At 34.5% G+C, this 24,696-nt stretch overlaps 1 protein-coding gene across 2 annotated transcripts; it reads right to left on the bottom strand.

The window, feature by feature from the left end:
• Nucleotides 1–13,297: 13,297 nt before the first annotated feature.
• Nucleotides 13,298–21,448, bottom strand: LOC7476262 (probable ADP-ribosylation factor GTPase-activating protein AGD14). 2 transcript variants are annotated; one of them, XM_052448983.1, is made up of 14 exons: nucleotides 21,240–21,448; nucleotides 20,820–20,943; nucleotides 18,777–18,838; nucleotides 18,499–18,586; nucleotides 18,356–18,417; nucleotides 18,187–18,283; nucleotides 17,494–17,970; nucleotides 15,706–16,359; nucleotides 15,440–15,604; nucleotides 15,216–15,323; nucleotides 15,033–15,107; nucleotides 14,606–14,777; nucleotides 14,480–14,525; nucleotides 13,298–13,914 (listed from the first exon to the last, which is right to left on the bottom strand). In XM_052448983.1, exons 2-14 carry the CDS (start codon nucleotides 20,916–20,918, stop codon nucleotides 13,776–13,778), a joined length of 2,244 nt encoding a protein of 747 aa, XP_052304943.1. In that variant the 5' UTR covers nucleotides 20,919–20,943; nucleotides 21,240–21,448; the 3' UTR covers nucleotides 13,298–13,775. The 2 variants fall into 2 exon arrangements, with proteins under 2 accessions (XP_052304943.1, XP_024445980.1); XM_024590212.2 differs by having other exon boundaries at nucleotides 20,820–20,920; nucleotides 21,239–21,447.
• Nucleotides 21,449–24,696: the final 3,248 nt, after the last annotated feature.

Here is a 24,696-nt window from a genome sequence, read left to right as displayed (position 1 = left end):
CATCTCTCTATCTAGTCACCTTCCCGCCGCTTCCTGCCTCTGCCTCTTCTCTTCCTTCGACCTCCGCGTCCCGACCTATTGCACCGGCTGCCTCTTCCGGTTAGTATTGCAAGTTTTCAACTACTATTTCTTTCATTCTTTTTGTCTCATATCACTGTTAGACTTGGGACTTTTGAAGCATAAATAATTGTGGTTAAAGCTTGAATCTTGATCTGTTAGGTTTAGTTTTTGTCCACGGTTTTTAGCTTGAATGAGGTTGATAGTGAACACCCAAATAGGTTTAGTTTTCGTTGTTTTTTTGTCAAAAAGTTTAGAAGCAGTTTACTCTGGCTCTTTTGTGGGTAAGAAAGAGGAGCTTGGCATGCTAATTATGATCTGTTTCTTTTATATTGTTGACCCAACATTTTGTTAAATTGTTGGGCTTTTTTATTTTTGCGAGTTTATGTTTATAAAGTTTTTGAGTGATCAAATTTGTGGATTCTATTTCTCTGCGTGATATTTTGGTTGGTGATGAAGATCGGGGGAATATTTATTTTCTAAGATCAGGCTCACCATTGCTTGTTTATATATGTAACAAGGGTGGAATATGAACAATTTCTACTGTTAATTTGTTGTGGTCCTTCGTTAGTATTATTTTGATAAATTGTTTATTTCTACTGTTATAAATTGTTTATTTTTAATTCTTTTGCATTGAATGAAAACCATGAGACTTTCATTGTTAATTTATGAATGGATTGCAAAGTGAGTTGGCTTAAAATTATATTCCCTCTTATAAATTATGTCAGGTCTTAAAATGTCTTCACATGATGGTAGTACTCCAAGTAGTGATCCTTCAACGGCCCAATCATCTCAACCTTCAATTTCTATGTCAAGTGGTAGTAGAGGAAGAACAGATTTAGCATGGGGTCATTGTAGAGAAGCTCCTGAACTTAGTGTTGGATGTAAAAAGACTAAATTAGTTTGTTTGTATTGTGCTAAAGTATTTGCGGGTGGTGATATTAATCGATTTAAGCAACATTTAGCTGGAGCTAAAGGAGAAGTTGAACAATGTCGCAAATGTCCTCCTGATGTTCGACATCAAATGGTTTTGAATCTTAAAGGAAATGCTGAAACAAAAAAAAGAGTTAGAAAAATGCAAGCAGAATTCAATCCATTTAATGCACAACAAAGGGAGCATGAAGAGATGATGATTAGGCACGTAGAAGATGATGATGATGGTGATGATGATGATGATGATGATGATGAGGATGTCAATACTAAAAAACATATGTTACCACTGAAGATTGCAAAAAAGAAAAAGATTCAAAGCACCAGCACTGTAAAACAATCGACTACAAGTTATGGAAAGCAAGAAATCTGCAACATTAGGGACATATTTCATGTAGAGAACAACTCCTAGTGCTCAAAAGTCTCTTCAGAATTATTGGCAAAGAAAGGAAGCAGTTGAACGGTGTGATCTTGCTTTAGCGAAGTGGATGATTGATGCATGTGTGCCATTTAATGTTGTTAACTCTGTGTATTATCAGCATGCCATAGATGCTGTAACAGCCATGGGTCCTGGTTATAAATGACCAAACTTGCATGCTATTCGTGGTTATTACTTGGCAAAAGCGGTTGATGAAGTCAAGATTTATGTTGAGACTTATCGAGAGATTTGGAAGAAGATTGGTTGCACATTAATGGTTGATGGATGGACAGATCAGAAGAGGAGGACTTTAATTAACTTCTTAGTATATTGTCCTAAAGGAACAGTTTTTTTAAAAACTGTGGATGTATCAGATGTCTCAAAGACTGCTAGATTGTTGTATCAGTTGTTTAGAGAGGTTGTTTTGTATGTTGGGGTAGAAAACATTGTGCATATGGTGACTGATAATGCTGCAAATTATGTTGCTGCTGGCAAGTTATTGATGGAAGAATTTCCTTCAATATTTTGGTCTCTTTGTGCTGCTCATTGCATCAACCTCATGCTCCAGGACATTGGTAAATTGCAGTCAGTTTGTTGTGTTGTTGAGTATGCTTCTGGTATCACAAAGTATATTTATAATCATTGTTATCCATTGTATTTGATGAGGAAGTTCACTGGAGGAAAAGAAATACTTCATCCAGCTCCTACTCGTTTTGCTACCAATTTCATTGCATTGCAAAACATTTTAGCTCATAAAAATGAGTTGAGAGCTATGGTGACATCTAGGAAATGGGTCTCATCTGCTTATGCTAAAGATAGCAAAGGAAAAAAGTTTGTTGAGAGTGTGCTAGACTCTCTGTTTTGGGAAGAATGTGCAATAATTGTGCGAATGAGTGAGTCTTTAATTCGAGTTCTACGAATGGTTGATGGTGATGATAGACCTTCGATGGGATATTTGTATGATGCTATTCATCATGCAAAAGAAGAAATGATGAGGAGATTTCAAAAGAGAAAGGCTAGAGTGAAACCTTTCATAGATATTATCAGTAATCGGTGGGATGGACAATTTTATAGAAATCTTTATGCAGCGGCATTTTGGTTGAATCCTCGATTTCAATATGATGCAAATATAATGGATAAACATATGAGCACCATTTCTGGACTTCTAGATGTTCTTGAGAAGTATGCACATGAAAATCTACCATTGCAAAGTAAGATTACAAGTAAGATGAAGTTGTTTAAGAATGTTGAACATGACTTTGGTCGAGTGTCCGCAATAAATAATCGCACCCTTATGCCTCAAGGTATATAATTTTTATATTTTAAAATATTATTTGACATAGTCTTCTTTTACTTATTATTTTTTTGTATAGATGAATGGTGGATGACATATGGAACTAGCGCTCCAAATCTACAACAGTTGGCTATACGAGTGTTAAGTCAAACTTGTAGTTCTTTGGGATGTGAGAGAAATTGGAGTATGTTTGAACATATTCATTCCAAGAAGAGAAATAGATTGGAGCACCAATGGCTTAATGACCTTGTTTACGTCCACTGCAATCTAAGATTGGAACAAAAGTATTTTTCTTTTCTCTAATTCCTCAAATATTATTTTATCTTGTTTAGTAACATTATTAATACTTATATTGTGTTTATCTTCACTTTTAATATATAGGAATTATTGGAAAGGACGAAATTATGATCCAATTAATGTTGAAACAATTTGTGACATTGAAACTTGGGTAGTAGAAGATGACCCGTCAATCTTGACAACTGAAGAAGCAGAGAGTTTTCACCAAGCTCTATCAACTATGACCAAACAAGATACTTTAGATGATGGTAATTAATGATTGATTATTTAGTGATAAATATTATTTAAAATAAATTTTTGTTTAACACATAATATTTATTTATTAATTGTGTTTGAAATGTAGATGTCATAAATGTTAATGATATTGAAGATGATTGTGACGATGAAGTTTCAAAGGAGCATGCTGATGATTTATTAGGTGTTGACGAGATTGGCTCAATTCCATCGACATTTGATCCAAATTTTGCTCCTATGAACACAGAAGAACTTAATGTGTTCATTCAACAAAAATGAATGTGTTGTTGATTTAGAATTTATATTGTTGAATGTTTTGTTTTAAATATTTTAGAATTTATATGGTTGGATGTTTTGTTTTAAATAATTTAGAATTTATATTTTGTTTGTGTTTTGGATATTGAATGAAATTTATGTTGTTGGTTTATAATTTAAATTTGGTTTATGTAAGTGTTGCATTGTAACTAGTTATGTGTTTTTTTTTATAGGTGTTTATTTTTTTGGTCAACCCGGGTCAACCCATCTGACCCGTGACCCGATCACTTGACCGGGTCGATGACCGGGTCGGGTTTCAAAACTATGGTTTAGAATCATGCCATCTAGAATCTTTTTCCTTTCAAACAAAGAACAAATAAACGCACCAGGCATTTCTAAGTACTAGAGAGAGAAAAGATTTCTTCTGCAAGTTTTGAATAGACCGAAACCAGTTCTTAATCCCAACTACCGACATGTTTACTGACGTTGTAGTTTTTAAAACTCCTGTCCAAAAGAGGATTAATGCTAGTTTGTTCAAGAAAACTAGTCATAGATGCAAGGGTCCTTGGAGGTGAGGTCGTGTTGTCGGGTAGTTAAAGAAAAGTAGTTGAGAGAAGCGTGGAAGGAAGAGAGCAAGTGATATATAGATAGATAAGAGCGTGTGGCAGGTGAGAAGTTAGGGTACAATTAGGCTGCCTGTGTTGGTAACTGCTTTTGCGTTTGGGTCAAGGTTGTCAAAATCGCGATTTTGACACGGCACGGAACATGCAAACCAAACTCGGATCGTAAAAACGGATCGTAAAATCGTAAAATCGTAAGGAATTTTAAAATACATTAAAAAAATTTATGTTTCAAATAAAAATTCATAGCACCTTAAAATATATGCTTCAAATAAAAATCCATATATAGTTCAAGCACCTTAAAATACATGGTTAATACATGCTTCAAATAAAAATCCATACATAATTCAAGCATCTTAAAATACATGGTTCAAATAAAAATCCATACATAATTTAAATAACTATTCATTAGATAATAATTAACAAACATAAAACAAATAATCTGCTGGTGTGTCATGTAAACTAAAACCAGCTTCATTGCCTTCATCTTCCTCATTATTCCTCAGACACTCATCAAGAGGATTATTAGTGTCACTACTAGTACCAACACCAATATTATGAGCATTAGTGCTACTACTAGTACCAACACCATTATCATCAATTTGAATCTCCAAATCATCTTCAGTACCATGAATCTCTATTTCAGCATCATTAGGAATTTCTTCTTCATCACCATTTTTTCTTCGTGTTGCATTGTCAATAGCACCAAGCAAATCAATGTTTGAATGTTTTTCTCCCTCGGTTATCCAATCATCATCAGATGAAAGATCATCTTCTACACCAAAATCATCTGCATGCTTTTTGACTTGATTATTATTCAATTTCAGATTGCACATTACAAATACCAAGTCATTCATATAAGGTAACCATTACAGCTTCCAAAAAAAAATAGAAATAAAAGCCAGAAGGAAAGGGCAAGAAACAGAAACATAAAACACCCAATACATGATAGCAAATGCATGCTGGGTACCGGTGCATAGGCACACAGAAGCAACATGCATTTTCAACATAATCACAGGCTTCACAGCCCAATTCACTAGCAACTAACAGTCACGACAGATTACTAGCAACTAACAAGGACTAACGAAATTGCACATGGATTACTAACCTGACTCCAACTTGTTCAGATCAAGAAACATAGACAATTGATTTATGTGAAAAAACAGAGTCACAGACTCACAGAGTCACACACACACACACACACTGCACGGTTTAATCCAATTGATTTTCAATATCTCAATAATAGACAGTCACAGAAACTTTGAATCAAAATCTCAATCTTTAACATCATTAAACTGTAAAGATTAAAGCACCTAATGGTCCTAAACAACAGCCACGACAGATTACAAACAAGGTAAGAAATGGACATGGTAAGAAACTCTTACCTCTGTTCTGAGCAGTGAGCACCGAGGAGATCAATATTGCAGTCAAACTTGGAGCCTGCGAATCCAATCAAACATTAGCATTACTGGCTTACTGCATTAGAGTAAGAAACGGACAGGGGAAAAAAAGCACCCCCAGCCGCTGGTAGTTACCAACAGAGAAGAGAGAACCAGAGAAACAAGATGAACAGAGTAACTTACCTGGTGGAGACTGGAGAGACGCCGTTGTTGTTGGGTGGACTCTGGTTCTCACGGTGGCTGGTGAAAAGGACGTCGTCGATGAGGGGTGAGGGCTGTTGTGAATGATGAACTGGAATCGTGGACGGCTGAGAGAAAGAGATAGAGAGTAGAGACCGAGACACTGAGTGACTGAGGAATCCTCAGTTTAGGGACGGCTGGAACTTGAATTTTGGGATTTCAATTTAGGGATTTTTTTTGGTTCTGAATGTGAATGATGAACTGAAATGCGAAGAAGACTGAAGAGAAACATTGCATTTGCAATTTTGCATTTGCTTTGTTAAATCCAATAGGCGGTCGACACCTGGCAGACACATGGCTTTTTTTTTCCTGCGGGCAAAATCGTTAAATCGGTGGTAAAATCGTGATTTTACACGATTTTACCCGATTTTAACGATTTTACCCGATTTTGACCCGATTTTACCCATTTTCGAGTTTTACAAGCGATTTAGCACGTAAAACCTATATCAACTCGTAAAAACGTACGATTTTACGAGTTGAATCGCGATTTTGACAACCTTGGTTTGGGTGCAACAAATGCTTGTTTTGTAATTGTTTTTGTGTTTGTGATGTAACAAATGCCGTAAAGTATTTGACAATAAATCAAATTATGTTTTATGCTGCGAGAGGTTCATTAAAAATTTTATTTAAAAATTATTATTGTGATACAGTGTATTTTTTTAAAATATTTTTTTACTTGAAAAATATATTAAAATAATTTTTTTTATTTTTAATATCAGCACATCAAAACTATAAAAAATATATTACAAAATATAAATTTGATATTTTTTTAATTCAAACATTCTTTTAAAATGTTCTTAAATGCAATTATAAGTCAAAATATAAACAACCTAGTAACTAATGAAGGATAGGTTTGATGTCATATGTCCAAAAAAACACATAACTCCACTCATGGAAATATATATATAAAAAAGGTGAAGGTCACTTTGAATCAACGTTAATGGCTCTATTCCAAACACATGAAGCTAAATCTTTCTAAACATTCTTAAAAGTTCTAAAGTTAATCATGTACCATGTTATATGTCCTTGATTAACCTTTAGGGGTTCAAGCTTACCCATCAAAATGTAGATGAGTCTTGATTCATGATGACACTTGATTTTTTCATTCATACAAAAAAATGTTTGATATTGAAAGAGATGAAATAATATATATATATATATATATATATATATATATATATATATATATATATATATATATATATATATATATTGTTTTATTTGCTAAGGAAACATGAGACCAAAAGAGTAGAAGTGTAAGGTTTTTTCAAATATAAATTAATTAATTGTTGAATTAATAATAAATTTAATTATTTAATTAGAATTATAATTTATATTTGGGCTAACATATTAGAAACTTAATGGATCACACACATTAAGAATCATTGGTTAAAAATTAAACTAAGATGATTTAATTAAGTATAACTTCATTAAAATATATTTTAGAAATTAAGGACTAGAATATAATTAATATAGGGATTATATTTTGATTTTTCTACTTCTGAAATGCTCACCATTCCGGTTTGGGTCAAGTTTCCTAGCCTCTCGATAAAATGCCGATCTCCTAAATGTCTTTCAAAAATTGCTTGCATCATTGGTAAACCACTCCGAAGTGACATGCTTACTTCTTCTATGTCTAGACTCTCGTATGCTAGAGTTCTGGTAGAAGTTAATTTACTCTCTGACCTGCCCTATTTTGTTGATATTACTCTGCCTAATGGGAATGTTCTTTGTCAACAAGTGGTTTATGAAACATTACCAAGATTCTACAAGCATTGCCGAGTTCTTGGACATCTCACTTCCACTTGTACCACTTCCTCTGCTGTGCAAAGCAACCCAATGTCCCAAGTCAATACTGTCAATGCTCATAACAACCGTGGCAGTGTTTTCCAGATGTTGGGACCTTCTACTGTTTCTCCAGTGGTGGATGAACAAGGTATATCTTTACCTACTGGGTGTGGAGTTGATCCAATGCACTTAGAGATTAAAGCTGCTTCTGATGGTTGGTAACAGTTAGGAACAATAAATCCAGTCGTAAGCATCAAACTTCTCCTACTAGGAGCTTGACAGCTACTGATGCTGCTCATCACAATGGTAATGACAAAGCTGGGATTGTGGTTGCTAGTTCTCATCCAATAACTCCTACCGATACTCTTGTGCGTGGTTCAAGAGATGTTTTTGGGGGTTTATCAACTCATCTGCAATCTCCAATTTTTGATGTATGTGCTAGAGTTGATAATGCTGTTATGCAAGGTTGTGTGAATGCTAAGGGCAAAGAAGTGTTTGTTTCTAAGGGTCCAGGTGTGGCTAGATCCGTGGCAGATGGTCCAGTTGAACTGCCTCATAGGAAAGGGGTGAAGAATCGAGCTAGTAGAGTTTCTGGCAATGGTAGGGGGTCGCCTGCCACTACTACCTCTTGATGTTAATCTATAGGTGGAATATCAGAGGGTTAAACAACCCTCTGAAACAACATGAGGTTGCTCACCTCATGAGGAAACATAATATGGATGTTTGTGGTCTTTTGGAAACCAAGCTTAGCTCTTTCAAGGTTTCCTTGTTACAGAAATTCAGGCTTAAGAATTCAAAGTTTTTGTCCAATGCTTCTGCGGCTTTAAATGCTAGAATTGTGGTTTTCTGGAACTCCTCTACAATCAAAGTTGATTTATTAGATTTCTTGGCTCAAGGTATTCATGTTCTGATTTACAATCTTATTCATCAGTTCTCTTTTTTTGCCACTTTTGTCTATGGTATCACACTATTATAGCAAGGAGACCCTTGTGGGATAACTTGCGACAATGGTGTCCTAATGCTCCTTGACTTATTTTGGGTGATTTTAACTCCATGCTCTCTCAAGTTGATAAGCATAATGGAGTATCTGTTTCTTCCTATGAAGTTACTGATTTTAGGAATTGTTGCTCTGATCTTGGCTTGTATGATTTAAACTACACTGGTTGTCATTTCTCCTAGACTAATGGCAGGGTGTGGAGTAAAATTGACAGAGTCCTGGCCAATCCTCTTTGGTTGTTATCCCAGGTGCATGTTCATTTTGGCAACTCTAGAGTCTTCTCAGACCACTCTCCTGCCATCATTCGCTTAGACTACCAGCATACAAGAGGTAAGAGATATTTTAAATTCTTTAATATATGGGCTCAACATGACAATTTTCTAGAGCTGGTTGCAGATAAATGGTCTCTCTTCGTCCAAGGTTCTCCCATGTTTATTCTATGCAAAAAACTCCAGAACTTGAAAGGCTACTTGAAGGAGCTTAATAAGCTTCATTTCAATCATATTTCAGAAAGTTTCAAGAGCAGAGATGGAACTTGAAACTCATCAAACTACCTTTCACTATGATAAGGATAATCTTCAGCATCTTGCTCTAAATAAGCAGCTTCTGCAGAAGCTTCTCTATCTTAAATCTGATGAAAGATCATTTTTTGCTCAGAAGCTTAAATGTAACTTCTTCAAAGATTATGACAAGGGCTCATCTTATTTCCATTCCCTCATGAGTTAGCGACATCAAAAGAATTTCATCCTTGCTATTCAGCTTAGTAACGGTTCCCTTACCACCTTCATTGATGAAGTAGGGGATGCTTTCCTTTGCTATTTCAAGGACTTGCTTGGCTCTTCTAAGGGCACACTTCATTTGGATGTGGCAGTTTCTCGGTCTGGCCCTTATATTGATCCTGCCTCTCATGCATCTCTCCTAGCTCCAGTCACTTGTGATGTTATTAAGCAAGCTTTATTCAGCATTGATGATAACAAGGCTTCTGGGCCGGATGGATACACCTCCCTCTTCTTCAAAAAATCCTGGGATATTGTTGGTAGTGATTTCTGTCATGCAGTCCATGACTTCTTTGTCTCTGAAAAACTTCTTAAGCAGATTAATCACTCCATCATTGCTCTTATTCCCAAATCTGCCAATGTTACTTCGACTGCCGACTTCAGACCTATTTCTTGTTGTAATGTGGTGTACAAAGTGATTTCTAAGATCCTCTCTGCGAGACTTGTTGTTGCCCTTGCGGATATTATTAGCCCTCTCCAAAATGCGTTCCTGGGAGGTAGAGTGATGGCTAATAACATTCATATTATTCAAGAGCTCCTTCGGCTATACGAGCGTAAGCATGTGTCGCCTCATTGTTTGATGAAAGTTGATTTGAAAAAAGCCTTTAACACTGTACAGTGGCCTTTTCTGCAGCAACTCCTTCTGTCTTATAGCTTTCCAAATCGGTTTGTGCATCGTATAATCCAGTGTGTGGAAACCACTTTTTTTTCTATTGCTGTTAATGGCAACATTTATGGTTTCTTTCAAGGAAAGAATGGGGTGCGTTGGGGTGATCCTTTGTCTCCTTATCTCTTTATAGCCTACATGGAATACCTTTCCAGGATGCTTAAGATGGCTTCTATGAACTCTAATTTCATATTTCATCCTAAGTGTCGTCCTCTAGGTATTAATCATCTTGCTTTTGCAGATGATATCATCTTGCTTTCTCGGGGAGATAGGCAATTTGTTGCTTGTTTGTGTCAGCAGCTCATATCATTTGGGCATATCTCTGGCTTGGCAATTAACAGAGAAAAGTCTTCTATTTATTTTGGCGGAGTTGGAGAGCAGATTAAACAGGTTATTCTTCAGGACACGGGTTTTATGGAAGGTCTCTTCCCTTTTCATTATCTTGGTGTTCCCCTCAGTCCCTATAGGTTGCTGGTTAGCCAATACTCTCCCTTATTGCAGAAGCTGGAATCTATAGTCCAGTGCTGGCAGGGAAAACATCTCAACTATGCAGGGCGAGTTGAATTGATTAAATCAGTCCTCTTTGGCATGATGCACTTTTGGTTGAACATTTTTCCGTTACCTGGTATAGTCATTAAGCAGATTATTTGCATTTGTAGAAATTTTATGTGGACTGGCAATGTCTTGAAGAGTAATTCTGCCCTGGTTGCATGGAAGACTGCCTAAGAAAGAAGGGGGTCTCGGTTTGTTTGATATCAAAGCTCGTAACAAAAGTTTCCTTGCTAAGTAGCTATGGAACATCCACCTCAAATCTGATTCTGTCTGGATTCATTGGATTTATCACTACTATCTTCCAAATGTTTTTATTTGGGATGCTGTTCCTTAGCGAACTTCTTTGCCATTATGAAAGGCTATTATTTCCCTTAAAGATCAAATAGTTGTAGTCTGTAGTAGCCAGCATCAAGCAATTGCTTTAATGTCTACTTGGGGTTGTGGTGAATTTTCTTTCACTTCCTAATCCTATGACTTCCTGTGTTTCAAATCTGATCCAGCTGCTTGGGCTAAGGTGGTCTGGGAATCTTGGTCTATGCCCAGATATAACTTCATTTTGTGGTTGGCGGTTGTGGGCAAGCTGCGAACTTGTAACAGGCTTCACTTCCTGTAACTCGACCCTTTGTGCGTTTCCTGTCGGGTTGAGGAAGAGTCCTACAATCATCTATTTTTCAGCTGTCCATGGACCTTTTTTCTTTGGAGGATGATAAAATCTTGGCTTCATCTGCATAAAAGAATGTCGACCATTAATAGTGCAATTCACGGTCTTCCTTCTAGCAGAAACAACACTACTAGCAGAATGTGAAGAGTCTCCCTTGATATTCTTATTTACTTGATTTGGGAAGAGAGAAACAAGAGAGTCTTTGATAACTCTTGCAATCCAGTGCCTTTTGTTTTTCGCAGATTCCAGGTTCTGTTTTTCATGATTTTACACCTTCATGAATAGCTTCTTAGCTGCTGGCGTCTTTTGATTGGGGATGCTTGTTTGTTGGCTTTTGTTTGGCCGTTGTGCATCCTTTGGGAGTCTGGTTGTGTTACTTATCTTGCTTTGGTGTTGTAGCTAAGAGCTCTTTTTTTTTATTCTGGTTGCAGCTTTAGCCATTCCCGCTGTTTATACTTTTTTGTGCTATGTGTTAGGTCCGACTCCTTATCCTTGATTAGGTTCCTCATCTAACCATTCTCAGCTAACAGGCTCAGGGAGCATGTTCCCTCTTTTGTAAATCTTGTATATGAACTTGCTGGTTCTCCAGCCTTGTATATTTTTTTGATCTGATATATATTTACTTACCTTTGATATAAAAAAAAAATTAAGCAAGGAATTGATTGAGTTAATTTCTAAAATTGTCCTAAATTAATATATGGATATTATTCAGAAGGCAAATTGATATTTTGACAATATATAGGGTTTTTCAGATTTCCCTGTAAATAGTAAGTTATGCCTCTTATTTTTTTAGAGTTGTTTGTTAGACACAAAAGTCACGTAAACACAAAATTAAATCTAGCACTTTAGGCATAGCAATTCATCTCTTCTAAATATGAATTTATGAGATTTCTTACTGGTGGTTCGTGTGAATTATCATTGAAAAGTAAAACATTAAACAGCTTATGGTTTGTAACAACTCAATCTTTAAAAAATCATTTAAAGCCGAAGAAGATTAAATATTCAGGTAAAAAATAAAACTACTCCTGATAATTTTTAATTATTTCTATTGCACGTATGATACACAGAAACCCATGAAAAACTTTATAAAATCAATTCAAATGAGAATACTCGAACTTGATTACATGAAGTTCCATCAGCATCGGATACATACAAAACGTAAGTTTTGAAGTGTAGACACGAATCTCAATAATAATTTGATTACTTTATTAATATTGGATTTATTTGAACAAAATCAGGGAACTACCAGGTCAAAGATGGGGCCAGATAAGGATCAATAAGTTTTAAACTATTACAGTGAATGTTGACCTGGTGCAAAACTAGCTTTTGATAGGAAGCAGCTACAACTAAACGTTTTTTGCTCGCCATGACACGTGACCAGGTTGTCTTAACTCTAGAAACCACTTATCTGTGTTTGGTATTTTGTTTATACTGCTTATTTTTTAATATGCATTTAATTAAATATAGATTATATATTTTTTAAAAATATAATTTTAATATGATTATACCAAAATCTTAAAACAAAAAACCCCTTAAGAATAGATCAGATTTAATAGCTTTTCGAGTCAAATATATGCAAGTATATACTATGTTTATTTTTACAATAAAAAATTGTTTGAATATTTTATGTTTTTGAATATTTTTAATTTTAAATTAATTTTTATATTTAATGCACTAATATAAAAAAATTAAAAATATTATTTTAATACTTTAAAAAATAACCACTAGTAAATTCCAAATATTCTTCTAAATTTTCTGCTTCTACTTTTTTAGTTGAAAAGCATACTTCGCAGCTACTTTTTGGGTTGAAAAGCATGTAAAAGAATGCTTCTCGACCTGTTTTTCAAATCAAGAAGACAAAAGCAGCTGCTTAGACTTAGAGCCTTGTGACAAAAAATCAGCAAAGTTCGCGGCGAATTTATCTTAATATTTTTTATTTTTTAAAATTTATTTTTATATCAATACATCAAAACAATTTAAAAATATAATTTTTTTTAAAAAATAATAATTTATTTTTAAAAACACTTTTAAAACACAAAATTAAACATAAAAACATACTCTATAATACGGTACAAGGATGGGTGGGCAGAAGGCTAAAACCCAACGGTATCTTGCAGAAAAACATCTCAATATTCAAAAAATATATGTGCACACAAACTGTACTGTAATGATCATTTCATAAACTTCAGCAGACTCAACAAAAAGCTCACCGGAATGAGGAAGAGATTACAAAACCATACACTGAAAAAATGATACAACCCGAAGAAACGGCAGACAACACTCGGAGAACCCAATGAACAACGCAAAATATCTATAAACACTACAGCAGCATGAAAGTTAAACTTAGATCCCCATGGTGGTGTAAACACTTTTAATTATAGTTACTCCCTCTCTCTCTCTCTCTCTCTCTCTCTCTCTAAACTAAGCTTCTCTGACAATTGATCAGATGAACAATGGGCACTCTTTAATTTCTGGATCAATAGAAAGTACATTATATCAAACCAGAACTAAGTTCCACCCGGCGGCATGGCATGGGGCATCAAGTAGATGCTTCCCTAAACTTGGGTCGCAGGAACAAACCTTTTACTTTCATCCAAAAGGATTTCCTCCAACAGAAGAGAAAGGCTGTGGGGTTGGAGGGGCAGAGAATCTACCAGCCACCTGTTGATCCATATTCACGGCACCAAAAGCAGCACCATCACCGCCAAAGCCACCTCCTACTTGATGCCTGTACCCAAAAATAGAAAAGAAAAGAGAATTTAGAAACCTCGATAAGTGGAAGGTTTAAAATGGTAATCAAAAGCTGCCAATACTTACCACGGATAATTCTAAACTTCAGACAAGAAACTAAACCTTGTAGAGGTGGAATATTTAATATTTAGGAATGAATACTAATTTAAAGCTCTACCAACTGTAATTGATCCAGTTCAACTAACCATTCAACGAGAAAATCACTAACCCTTGTTGGTAAATGAACATTTACTTAAGTGGCTTCGGTGAAACTACAGTTCTCTAGAAATAAATTCTCTTCCTCACACGTTGATGCGAGACCCTCATGTGATCACTACATGACTGTGAGAGAGGGAGCCCCATAGTATTGTAAAATCACACACGCTTTGTGTAATAAAACTAGTAACTGAGGTAAACAGAAAAATTCAAAACCAAAAGGCATACCATAAACACAGCAGGTTACAAAAATAATAATTCTGAATGACTGTATAAAATTCAAAAAGTAGGGATGACATTCGGGAGATAATATTCAGACATAAAATACACCAAGAAAAATAACTTACCCTGCAAAAGGCATACTACTCGGTGCTTGTTGAGCCACATACGCCCCTGAGATTTTCAAATAACTCAGCACAAAATAAACAACCAAGCAGAGGGGAGAGAGAAAGAACAGGAATTGAATTATATACTTGGAGGTATAGATGAAGAATAAGGCGGTGCCTGGGAAGGCAATGCTGGTGGATAAGGAGATGACTGGGGTGACATCCATGCTGGTGAGGGCGTACCAAGACTGGAAGCATGTTGTAAGCCCGAAGGTGGCATATTTGGTAGAGCAGCATGCAAAGGCGTCATTGAAGGAAACTACATCATAGGGACCACATATCATGGAAGTGGAAAAACAGATTGATATCCAATCATTTTCAACTGACAATTTCATCCCCTATTCTGTTATTGATAAAATTGAGGCCAAAAGAAGCACAATTTCATACACGCATTTAGTGAAAACATTGTTTTCCACATTATAGCATCATTTTTACAGCAGAGTAATTCAATCAAATAAGACCAAAGGATATGCACATATTGAATTTTAAAATGAAATGAAATAAAATCACATACATGTTGGGCTTGAACTGGTTCACTGAGATCAAAAGGGTTTGCTGACTTAGGTTGCTGGAGAAAAGTTGGCATAGACTGTAGTTAACAAAAATTAAACTATGATTAATTTGTCCAGGAATTATGCACAAAAAACTGTAAAACATGGAAAAGATTGACTCATCATATTTGGGTTAATAAGCATACCGCTGGAACACTATTATATTGCACAGCGAAACCCATACCACGAGCTGGACCAGATGGCCACCCTGGAATTGCTGCAGGATAAGGTGAATATGTAGCAGCAAAAAGATCCTGTGCACAAATTCAACATTCATTGAATAAGCAATATGCAACCATAAAAACTATTAGCATATCCAATGAAACCTCATAAAATAATGAAACAAGATTGAACAGAAAAATGCAATTACCACAGGCAGTTCTCTTCTTCCAGTTGGTTTAACTTCCACAGCTGATGGTTGTGATAGACCAGCAGACATGAATCCTGATGCAGGATTTGAGACAATTTGAGGAGCTCCTGCATACGGTGTCGCCAAAGACACTTGCACATTTGAGGCAGGAGACACATTCCAGGTCTGCCAAAAAAATCCAGCAGGTGAGGACAATTAAATAAACATACAATAATATCTGACAACATACAGCACATAATTCACAAAAACCACACTAGCAGGCTCACCTGATTCCCTGAAGCTAATGGTGGGGTAAATTGTTGAGTAGTAGAATGACCAGTAGAAACAGGGAATAAAGAAGGTTGCTGATGCTGCACACTAGGCCACTGCCCTGCTTCTGTAACACTGGCAAATGAATTACCACCATTGACAGGCATAGCAGGTGCCAATCCTGGGGCAGTTGCTGAAACACCACCAGCATGTAATATTGACAAGTTATTAACTGGTGTGGCTGCAGGAGCTACAGAATTGAAGGGCAACATCGATGTGTTCCCTGCAGATGCAAAAAGGGAAGCATTTGTTGGATTACCCACAGCTGCTGTTGCAGGAGCACCAGCACCACTGTGTGATCCCAATATATGACCAGGTCCAGGTACTGGAACTGAGAGTTGTGAGAGAACAGATTCCAGTGGATTTGCTTTTGGAACCTGAGATGCTTTATTCTCAGGGGCAAAATCAAAAGAAGCCCAATTGTTGTCATTGGTAGCACTTGGAGAATGCACAATTGATTGAGGAATTGTAGCTTGTTGTGCTTGAGGAATTGAGGCGGCGGCAGGAGGTTCAGGATCAGCATCAAAATCAATTAAGCTTCTAGTATTCTCCAATTTCACTTCTGTTGGATTCCCAGTAGCAGATCCCAAGCTACTGGAAGATGCAGTTCGCTGAAATTAAAAGTAACAATGCTCAAACACTGTTTCTTATTCTTTTTCCCGTAACAGTTTCTGTTGTTTCCACCCAGAAGAATTTTTTTTTTTAAAAAATAAAATAACCAAAGACATCCAGAATGCAACAGATAATGAAAGCAAAGATCAGAGCTAAGCAGGTGAATACAGAGGATGAGAAATATCTGTTTAAAGATTATCTCTCTCATCTGAATTTGAGAGAGAGAGCATGCAGATGATTTCTAAGTAAGACTAAACTACTTAAAAAAAGCAACAAGTGACAAGGAAAAGCAAATAATGGAAGAAAGGCAACCGACCATTTTTTCACAGAGAATGATAAGTCAATCCAACCACAAAGCGAAACAGTAATCAGTAAAATCAGAGCTCATAGTGGCTGTTTTCTGGTCTTTTTCTTTGAAACAATTTTCTATCAAGGTAGATTGCACACGATCACATTCAAATTGCTTGCAACTCGAATTAATTGAAATTGGAACATAAATTATCAGTTGGATGGCACCTAAATAATTGCATTCTATTTTCTGCCAGGTGTCATTTAAAGGTTGTGATTTCTATGAACATTCACACATTATAAATAAATCCTGACAAAATTTTCAGAACAGGAAAATGGAACGCTCTAAAATATCAACTTTTTACATGCATGGATTTTCCAAAACCAATACTAGCCTTCAACTTTCTTCATAGCTCCCATGTACATTTCCATACACTTAAGGAAAAGATACCTTCCTTACATACAAAGTTTAAAGAAAAGATACATTGTAAGGATTTTAACAACATTAAATACAATGAACTCACTCTTTGTTTGTAGATATTACAGGAATTGTGATCAACTCTTTTCTAAGACTGTCAAGTTTATAAGGTTTTAGTGCAGTATATTAGAATGTTTTCTCAAATCAGAAACAAGCAAAATAGACTTCTTGGAATGAAACATAAGACCTGGAAGAGGGGAAAGCACTAAATGCACAAGATTTGTCCGGCAAAAACATAGATGTAATAATTCTTAGGATCATGGACATCTAAGCAACGATAGATTTCAGAACGAGTTTAGAAGTGGATAAAAGAAGCAGAAACAAGAATGGAAATTTGTAAACACAGCTTTATGGAACAGAGCTTTACCTGCGTAGGAGCAGAGACATCAGCAGGCCTTGAAACATTGGATTTAGGAGGTTCACTTATACGAAGAGGCACTACATTATCTCCCAAAATCTCTCTGACAGGACGTACCATAGGGGGGCTGGAAGTGTCCTCTTTTGGCCGCTCAGGTGACCTGCCTTCCACTTTCGGATCTCCATCAGATATCCTTCGGTCTTCCACTTTCCTGCCATTTCCAAATCTATCCTCTCGACGCCAATCATTGATAATTTCTGGACGAGCGGGACTTCTTTTGTAATCATTATACTGTCGACTTTCTTGATCATATCCAGGACTTCTTCTTTCATCATAACTATATCTTGAATATTTATCATCACTTCTTCCGCCAGGACTAGACCTTTCATTGTAACGATGTTCATGTGTATCTTCATATGGTGGACTTCTAGACCCTCCTTGATACGCATCAGTTTTCCTATTCTCAGAGAAGTCTTCTTTGTTATCCTTCATGACATCCAAGGAGAAGAGGTTTTAATAGGAGATCCAACAAAAGCCAAAACATATTTATTGCCATAAAGGACACGCACATGGACAGTGACACACACACACACACACACACATATATATATAAGCTCCCTTCTATAAATATTGGAATACTTGTCGATGCAAGTGATAGTATCAAGAAAAATCAAAACTAGGAAGAAAGAGAGGGCATCTTACCATCTTCATACTTGGAGGCTTGCCATAGTTCCTCTCACCTGTATATCTTCTATCCACATAAACATGTTTTATAAAGTCTCGAAGTCTCTCAACATTACTGGCAGCAAAAGAGCAAATCAGAACTGCAATAATTTTTAAGATGTGAAACACAAAAATAAGCAAGTATAACCTGCTGTCAGGGGCAGACTGGCGTTGTGAATCCCATTCTTTAAAATAAATATCCCTTGCACGCTGAGAAAATAAAATGAGACAGAAAACAGTCAAGATTGACAAGCAAAGTGTAACTCTAAGATTGGGGGGGGGGTATTTTACCTTATTTCCTCCTTCTTGAAGAGCAGCAACTTCTTGTGAGGTGAATTTGGCCATTGATACTGATTTTACTCGATGTGTAAACTCCCGGCTACATATGGAATGGCAAGTTAGTACAAGCAACTTGATCTCTCTCACTCTCACAGAGCCCTCTCCCCAAAACTACCCGCAACATGATGCATCTCAACAAATACTAAGAAATACACATGAACAACCAACAGAAAGCAAGCAGCTGCAAAGAAACTGGATAGCAATGTATAGCAAAGCATATTCATACTCACTGTATTCCACTACAGGTGGTGCAAACAAATGTCCAGAAGTTTGTGCAAACATACTGAGGTCCCTGCTCAATGGGAAAATATATATCAGCACTTTTGTAAGGGAAAAAATGCCAGTTTTCCCCAAAAGTAAGAATTGTAACGGATATACACTACAAATCTTATAACACCATTATTCCAACCACCATGAGAACATTTTTATATCAATGTTGTCACAGATAGGAAGAATAAAACAATTCACTTTCCTATATTTGCTACAGAGCTACAATCTTGTTCTCATGAGCAAGCATCTAACATGAGATGAATTAAACAATTTCTTTCTTGATTGCAAATCCATGAAATATAATAACAGCAAAATTGTGGTGCAATAACAGAACTGTTAAATCACACCATATTAAGCAATGCTCAAGTTTGACAATAAAGAATAAAAACAAGCAATGCACTGCAAAGTCACAAATTGTATGACCATTCAATAATAAAAACAAGAAATGCATTGAAAAGTCACAATTAGTGAGACCATCCAATCTCAACCTTCATGCATGAATAAGGATCATACATATGCGTGACAAAAGAATGAGTATAGTTGAAAGTCACATAGTTGAATCTGTTTCTGGCATTTTTCAGGTTAAAGATTGTCTTACTTTTCGTACCACCATAGTTTTTTTCTTTTTTCTTTGAGTCAGGGCATTGCTATAGGAAATTTTTTGTTATGATGTAGAAATCAGTTTCCTAAAGCACCAGAAATGTTTTTATGGTAATGATTGGATCTCTAGTCCAGAGTTCATGTAATTTTCAAATTGCAACATAAATTATGGATCATTTGGGACAGAGCACCAATACCCACGTCCACCATACAAGTCAATTTCGGGTAAAAACCAAACTAACATCACTTGGATCATCTACTGGAATTCTTTATAATCGTAATGGAAAAGCACAAATGTATGTATCTAAAATATCTAGGAAACCATGCAAAAACGTTCTGTTTGGACATTTTACATTCAATTGCCAGATTTTTCCAACACTTAAGTGAGCTGTGTTTTATTCAATTAACATGTCTTTAGATCTGCCAGAAAGAGTAGATATTCCTAAATCCTAATACTAGATTTGGCAACATTTCCAAAAGTTGAAAAAAAAAATAGTAAAGTAAAGGAAAAGTATAAACAACACAAACTGATACTTTATCTTTCCTTTTGTTCTAGTAACGTTAGTGACACCATTGGTGATTTTTTTTTCACTTGCCGAAGAAAAATTAAATACCTCTATTGTTTTCAATGGAATGAAGGGCACTGCTAACAGAGAAGATACAAATCAATTGAAAGAAAAGAAAAGTTAAATTCAAAAACAGTATCACTTATCAATCAAGCGCAAAATGGCCAAATTGCAAGGTCCTTTGCACTTTGCCCAAATATCTACACAGTCAATTACATGGGAAAAAATCATTTCATATTATAATCTATCATTTCCAAACTAACATCATCTCAAATTCAAAAGGTTGTTAGAGGTAAGCAATAATCATGGAGGAAGTTCACTTCATTTTTTCTTTCCATACCTACAAATCAAACCAATATTAATGAAGAAATTACCAAATCTTCATTTTTTTTCCTCCTTTTATATAATAAAGGGGAGCAATAAAATTTATCGAAGTCAAACTCACTAACAGTTGGGTTCCCATAAGCATTCTTTGGTAAATATGGATCTGAAAAGAGCTTATATTAAGGAGCATACAATATTTCTCAAGCCCACCATCACAACCACTTGCTACCAATTCCGTTAACTCATTTTACTTATTCAGAACCAACATTGCAAGCATTTGTTTCTTCTTCTTCTTATGCCTTACAAGTTCCCCACACACAGCTTTACCAAAGCATAACCTTAAGCCTTACTTTAAGATTATTTCAACAAACAATGTTAAAAAAAAATACCAAAATTAAACTCGCTAAGACCAACTCAGCCGCACCATTCCATTTCTCAAAGAACAACACTAGGCAAAAGTAATGCTAATAATTTCAAAAAAAAAGAAAGGGAAGTAGCAGTAAGAAAGAGTACCAGACTGTTACAGTTGATACATCTGCGATTCTCTGTATGTTTGAGAAGTCCACGAATTATGCGCTCATTTTTTTCATCCTCTTTTAGTCGATTCGCCATTTCTAACACCAGATTTCAAGAAACCATCAATTAATCGCAAACTTCATTAACTAAACACTGAAATCTTGTACCGAATATCAACAATAAATCCAATCAAAACAATTTCTTTTCAATTTTACGTTGATGCGAAGCAGAGAAGACTAATAATAAATCAAAATATTTTTTAATTTCAGTTACTAAGCAAGCAAAGAAAAGGTCCATGAAACGACACAGTAAGGCATCTAAAAACGACGGATCTGAAGGAAAGAAAGCTAGCAACACAAAAAAGAATTGCTGCAGCAACAGTTCACAATTCGAAAAAGAAAGAAAGAGTAACGGACCTGGAATTGGGTAGATGTAGGTGTAGTTGCAGAAAGTTGATTATAATTAGAGATCCAAAGCAAGCTTCCACTGACCTTAATTGGATGAATAACAGAGAGAGAAAAGCAGCAGATCCTTTTCAGGGAAATAACTATAGGTTCGTGCTTTGGACAGCTAAGAAAGTCTGCTTTTTTCCCAAATAAAATTAGAAATGCTGCAGACTAGTAAGATAGAGAAAAAAGGGGGTTGTGTAAGAAAGTGTAAATAAGTGTAATTGGATACTTTTATTTTGGTCCCTGTAGATTCCCCTATATTTCAATTCTACTCTTATATTACGAGATTCTCTAATTGTTTCGTAAGAACCCAATGATAACCTAACATCAAATAATCTGCTTTTATAATTTGGATTTATTTTTAATTCTTGATTCTTGAATTTATTCTTGATATATCATAACATTTATAGGATTTGATATTAAGAGAAAAAAAAATAAGAAAAAAATTAGCTTGGCATTGGTTATTTAATAGCATATAGCAAAATTGAAACTTTTTATGAGTCACTGGTCTTAGTTTTGAGGATTATATATGTCTTGTTGATTATCATATATAAATAAATGTATTAAAATAACTTAATTATCAAAAGAGAAAAAACAAATAGGATAATATTGGGAAATTTTAAATTACGAGAGGAGAAGTGTAACATTGGTGAGTCAAAAAGGACCATAATGTAGTTTGCTGTTTTACTTTGCAGCGAATTACAAGTGGACACAAGAGATGGATGCGAAGACTCCCTTGCCTTCTTGACGGCGTTTAACAATCGTTGTCTTGTTGGTTCCAACGGTCTAAGCCTCGGGTCATACATGGCGACTGGTTAATAGCTGTAAGTCGTTAACGATTGCTGATTGCTTTTGGCAAAATTACGTGACTCGTAACCCCGGACTTACAGCAGTAGAAGACCTTTCTAATGGGTTAAAGCATACTTATTAAACCCGAACTGGCTTGATGGATCGATTCTAAATCCGGACCGGCCTGACAGGTTGATCTGGAACCTGGTTGACCCAGTGACTGGACCAGTCCAGGTAAGATAAAAGATCGGGATGAGCAAAAACCCGGCAAAACTTGGTTGACCCATGACTTGTGATCCGGGCGACCCGGCATAAACCAGTTGAGACCCGTTTTTTTCAAATGTGTTTTTCTCATGGCCAAAGATCTTTTTTTATTTATTTTTAGTTGGTTATTAACCATTTTCAAAGTGCACTATATAAATATTAGAAAAATGTTTTATTTTTTCAATACGAGATTTGAAACCGTTTAATATATAGAACAAAATTATTTTTTCAAAATGGGTTGTGAAACCCTTTGGTATATATACTCTATGTTTACAAGAAAAAAGTTATGTTTTTTTAATACGGGATAAAAAATCATTTTTGTTTAAATACTTCAATTTAAAAAGATAACATACTAACATAGTATCTTTTCAACGTGGAATAAAAAAACCTTTTGAAATAATTTTTTAAACTTCATTATTTATAACATGTATAACCTATATTTACATGGATTGTACTTAATTTTTTTATATAAAATATTAAAACTTTAATTTTTTTAATTTTTTCAGGTTTACCTGGGTCAACCGTGTAACCCGGCTCCTTGGCCGGGTCAACCCCCGGGTCGGTTATGATAACTATGGGTCAAAGTGATGTTTGAAATTGTATTCTAAACAGACTTTTATTAAAATTTAATATTTTTTATTTAAAATAAATTATTTTTTATTTTTTTATTTTTTAATATGTTGATGTTAAAAAATAATTTTTAAAAAATAAAAAAATTATTTTAATATATTTTTTAGTGAAAAATATTTTGAAAAAAAATAGTTATCATTTTTTTGTTTTTTTTTCTTTTAAAAAAAATATTTTTTACTAGACTTTAGCTAAATTTAAAGTCGGAAATAGGATTTATCATGGTTTTTTAAATATTTTTCAGATAAAAAATAGTTGAAAATTGAATTTTTTTTAGTATGAAAAGTTAGAAACCTACCTTTTGGGCCTTTGGCCACTTGAGGTGGTCAGCGTTGAAACCAAAGGCAACGCATCACTTGCCAGTATAGACGAGGCATTATTTGTTTTTTTTTTTTTTTTTTTTTTAAGTTGAGCATATAGTCAGTTGTTCGCCCACCTTTAAAAAAAAATGGACCAGACATGGAAGCCTACCCTTACTGGTCCATGCACACTTGCCAATTTTTTGGGAGCCAAAGTTGGCTTACTATGCCCAACCTTCTAGACGGTTTTTTTAAGGCCCTTATTTGTTTTTAATTTGGATTGATTTTTTTAAATAGCTAATTTTTTTTAAATAGCTTATTTTTTTATGATATTTTTTATAGTGGGATTATAATAATTTTTTTATGATATTTGTAGGCACTCTTTTTATTATTCATTTCATGATTTTTTTTATTTCTTTTCTTAAAGCTTAATCAAAATTAATTATAACTCAATAAATATTTTTATATTTGAGATATTATTTCATTAAATATCAATCAATTTAACATTTATTTTTTAATGAGATTCTTACCTTTTTTTTATGATGTTAGCAATCATTTTATTAATTATTTTATGTGAATCTGCTATACATAATTAATTTTTTAATGTTTGGGTCGTGAATATTTTATAAAAATAAAGTTCAGGTCACGATAGTTATTGCAATTTTTTTTTTGTTGAATTTCTTTCACTTATTGCTAAATGAACTATGTTTTTTGTAATTTTTTTAAAAAACAAGGAATATTTCATGAATCATAAAAGAAGGTTTTGAAAAAAAAATTCCTCTATTATCTGATTCATTGTCTTTTTTATAAATATTTTTTATAATATAAAATTAGTTTTAAAATAAATTCCAAAAAGTTTCCTGTTGTAGCACACGAGCGATATATTGCAAATATTTTTTGTTGACTTTTTGGTCAATGAATTGTGCTTCTTACAATTTGTTTTTAAAACAAGAATATTACATGAATCTTAAAAAAAAATTTAATATATATATTTTTCCTTTATGATTTTATTTGTTGTTTTTTTTGCAAATATTTTTTTGTAATAGTATAATTAGTTAAAAAAATAGATTCCAAAAAGTTCTCCATTATAGCACACCAGCAGTATATTATTGTTTTCTTTTTTAATATATTCATATCAAAAATATCAAAATATATATTTTTTCTATTTTTATTGAAACTTGCATTTATGGTTCTAATAAGCTATTGTTTAAAAAATAATTATTCTGGTGAAGTAAAATACAAAAAAGGGTGCATATTAGTTATATAATGGGTTTTTTTTTTATCTAAATGGAAACCTTTTTTATCTTTATTTAAAATTACTTAGAGTTTTTTTTTTACTCTAATTACTTACAATTTTTATCAGATTAAGAACCCATGAAATTTTTTTTGGAAAAGAATATGTTGATAGAAAAGTAAGGGATTATACTAGAAAAGTTTTTATCAGTA

Source organism: Populus trichocarpa, chromosome 18 (assembly GCF_000002775.5).
Source record: "Populus trichocarpa isolate Nisqually-1 chromosome 18, P.trichocarpa_v4.1, whole genome shotgun sequence".
Taxonomy (NCBI): domain Eukaryota; kingdom Viridiplantae; phylum Streptophyta; class Magnoliopsida; order Malpighiales; family Salicaceae; genus Populus; species Populus trichocarpa.
This window is presented reverse-complemented; position numbering and strand designations above follow the sequence as displayed.

Coding starts and splice junctions, on each gene's coding strand:
- LOC7476262 (XM_052448983.1), bottom strand. CDS start 20,918: ATGGCGAATCGACTAAAAGAGGATGAAAAAAATGAGCGCATAATTCGT. Junction 15,324..15,439: donor GAAGAAGAGAACTGCCTGTG/GTAATTGCATTT, acceptor ATTTGTGCACAG/GATCTTTTTGCTGCTACATA. Junction 14,526..14,605: donor TTCTTCATCTATACCTCCAA/GTATATAATTCA, acceptor TGAAAATCTCAG/GGGCGTATGTGGCTCAACAA.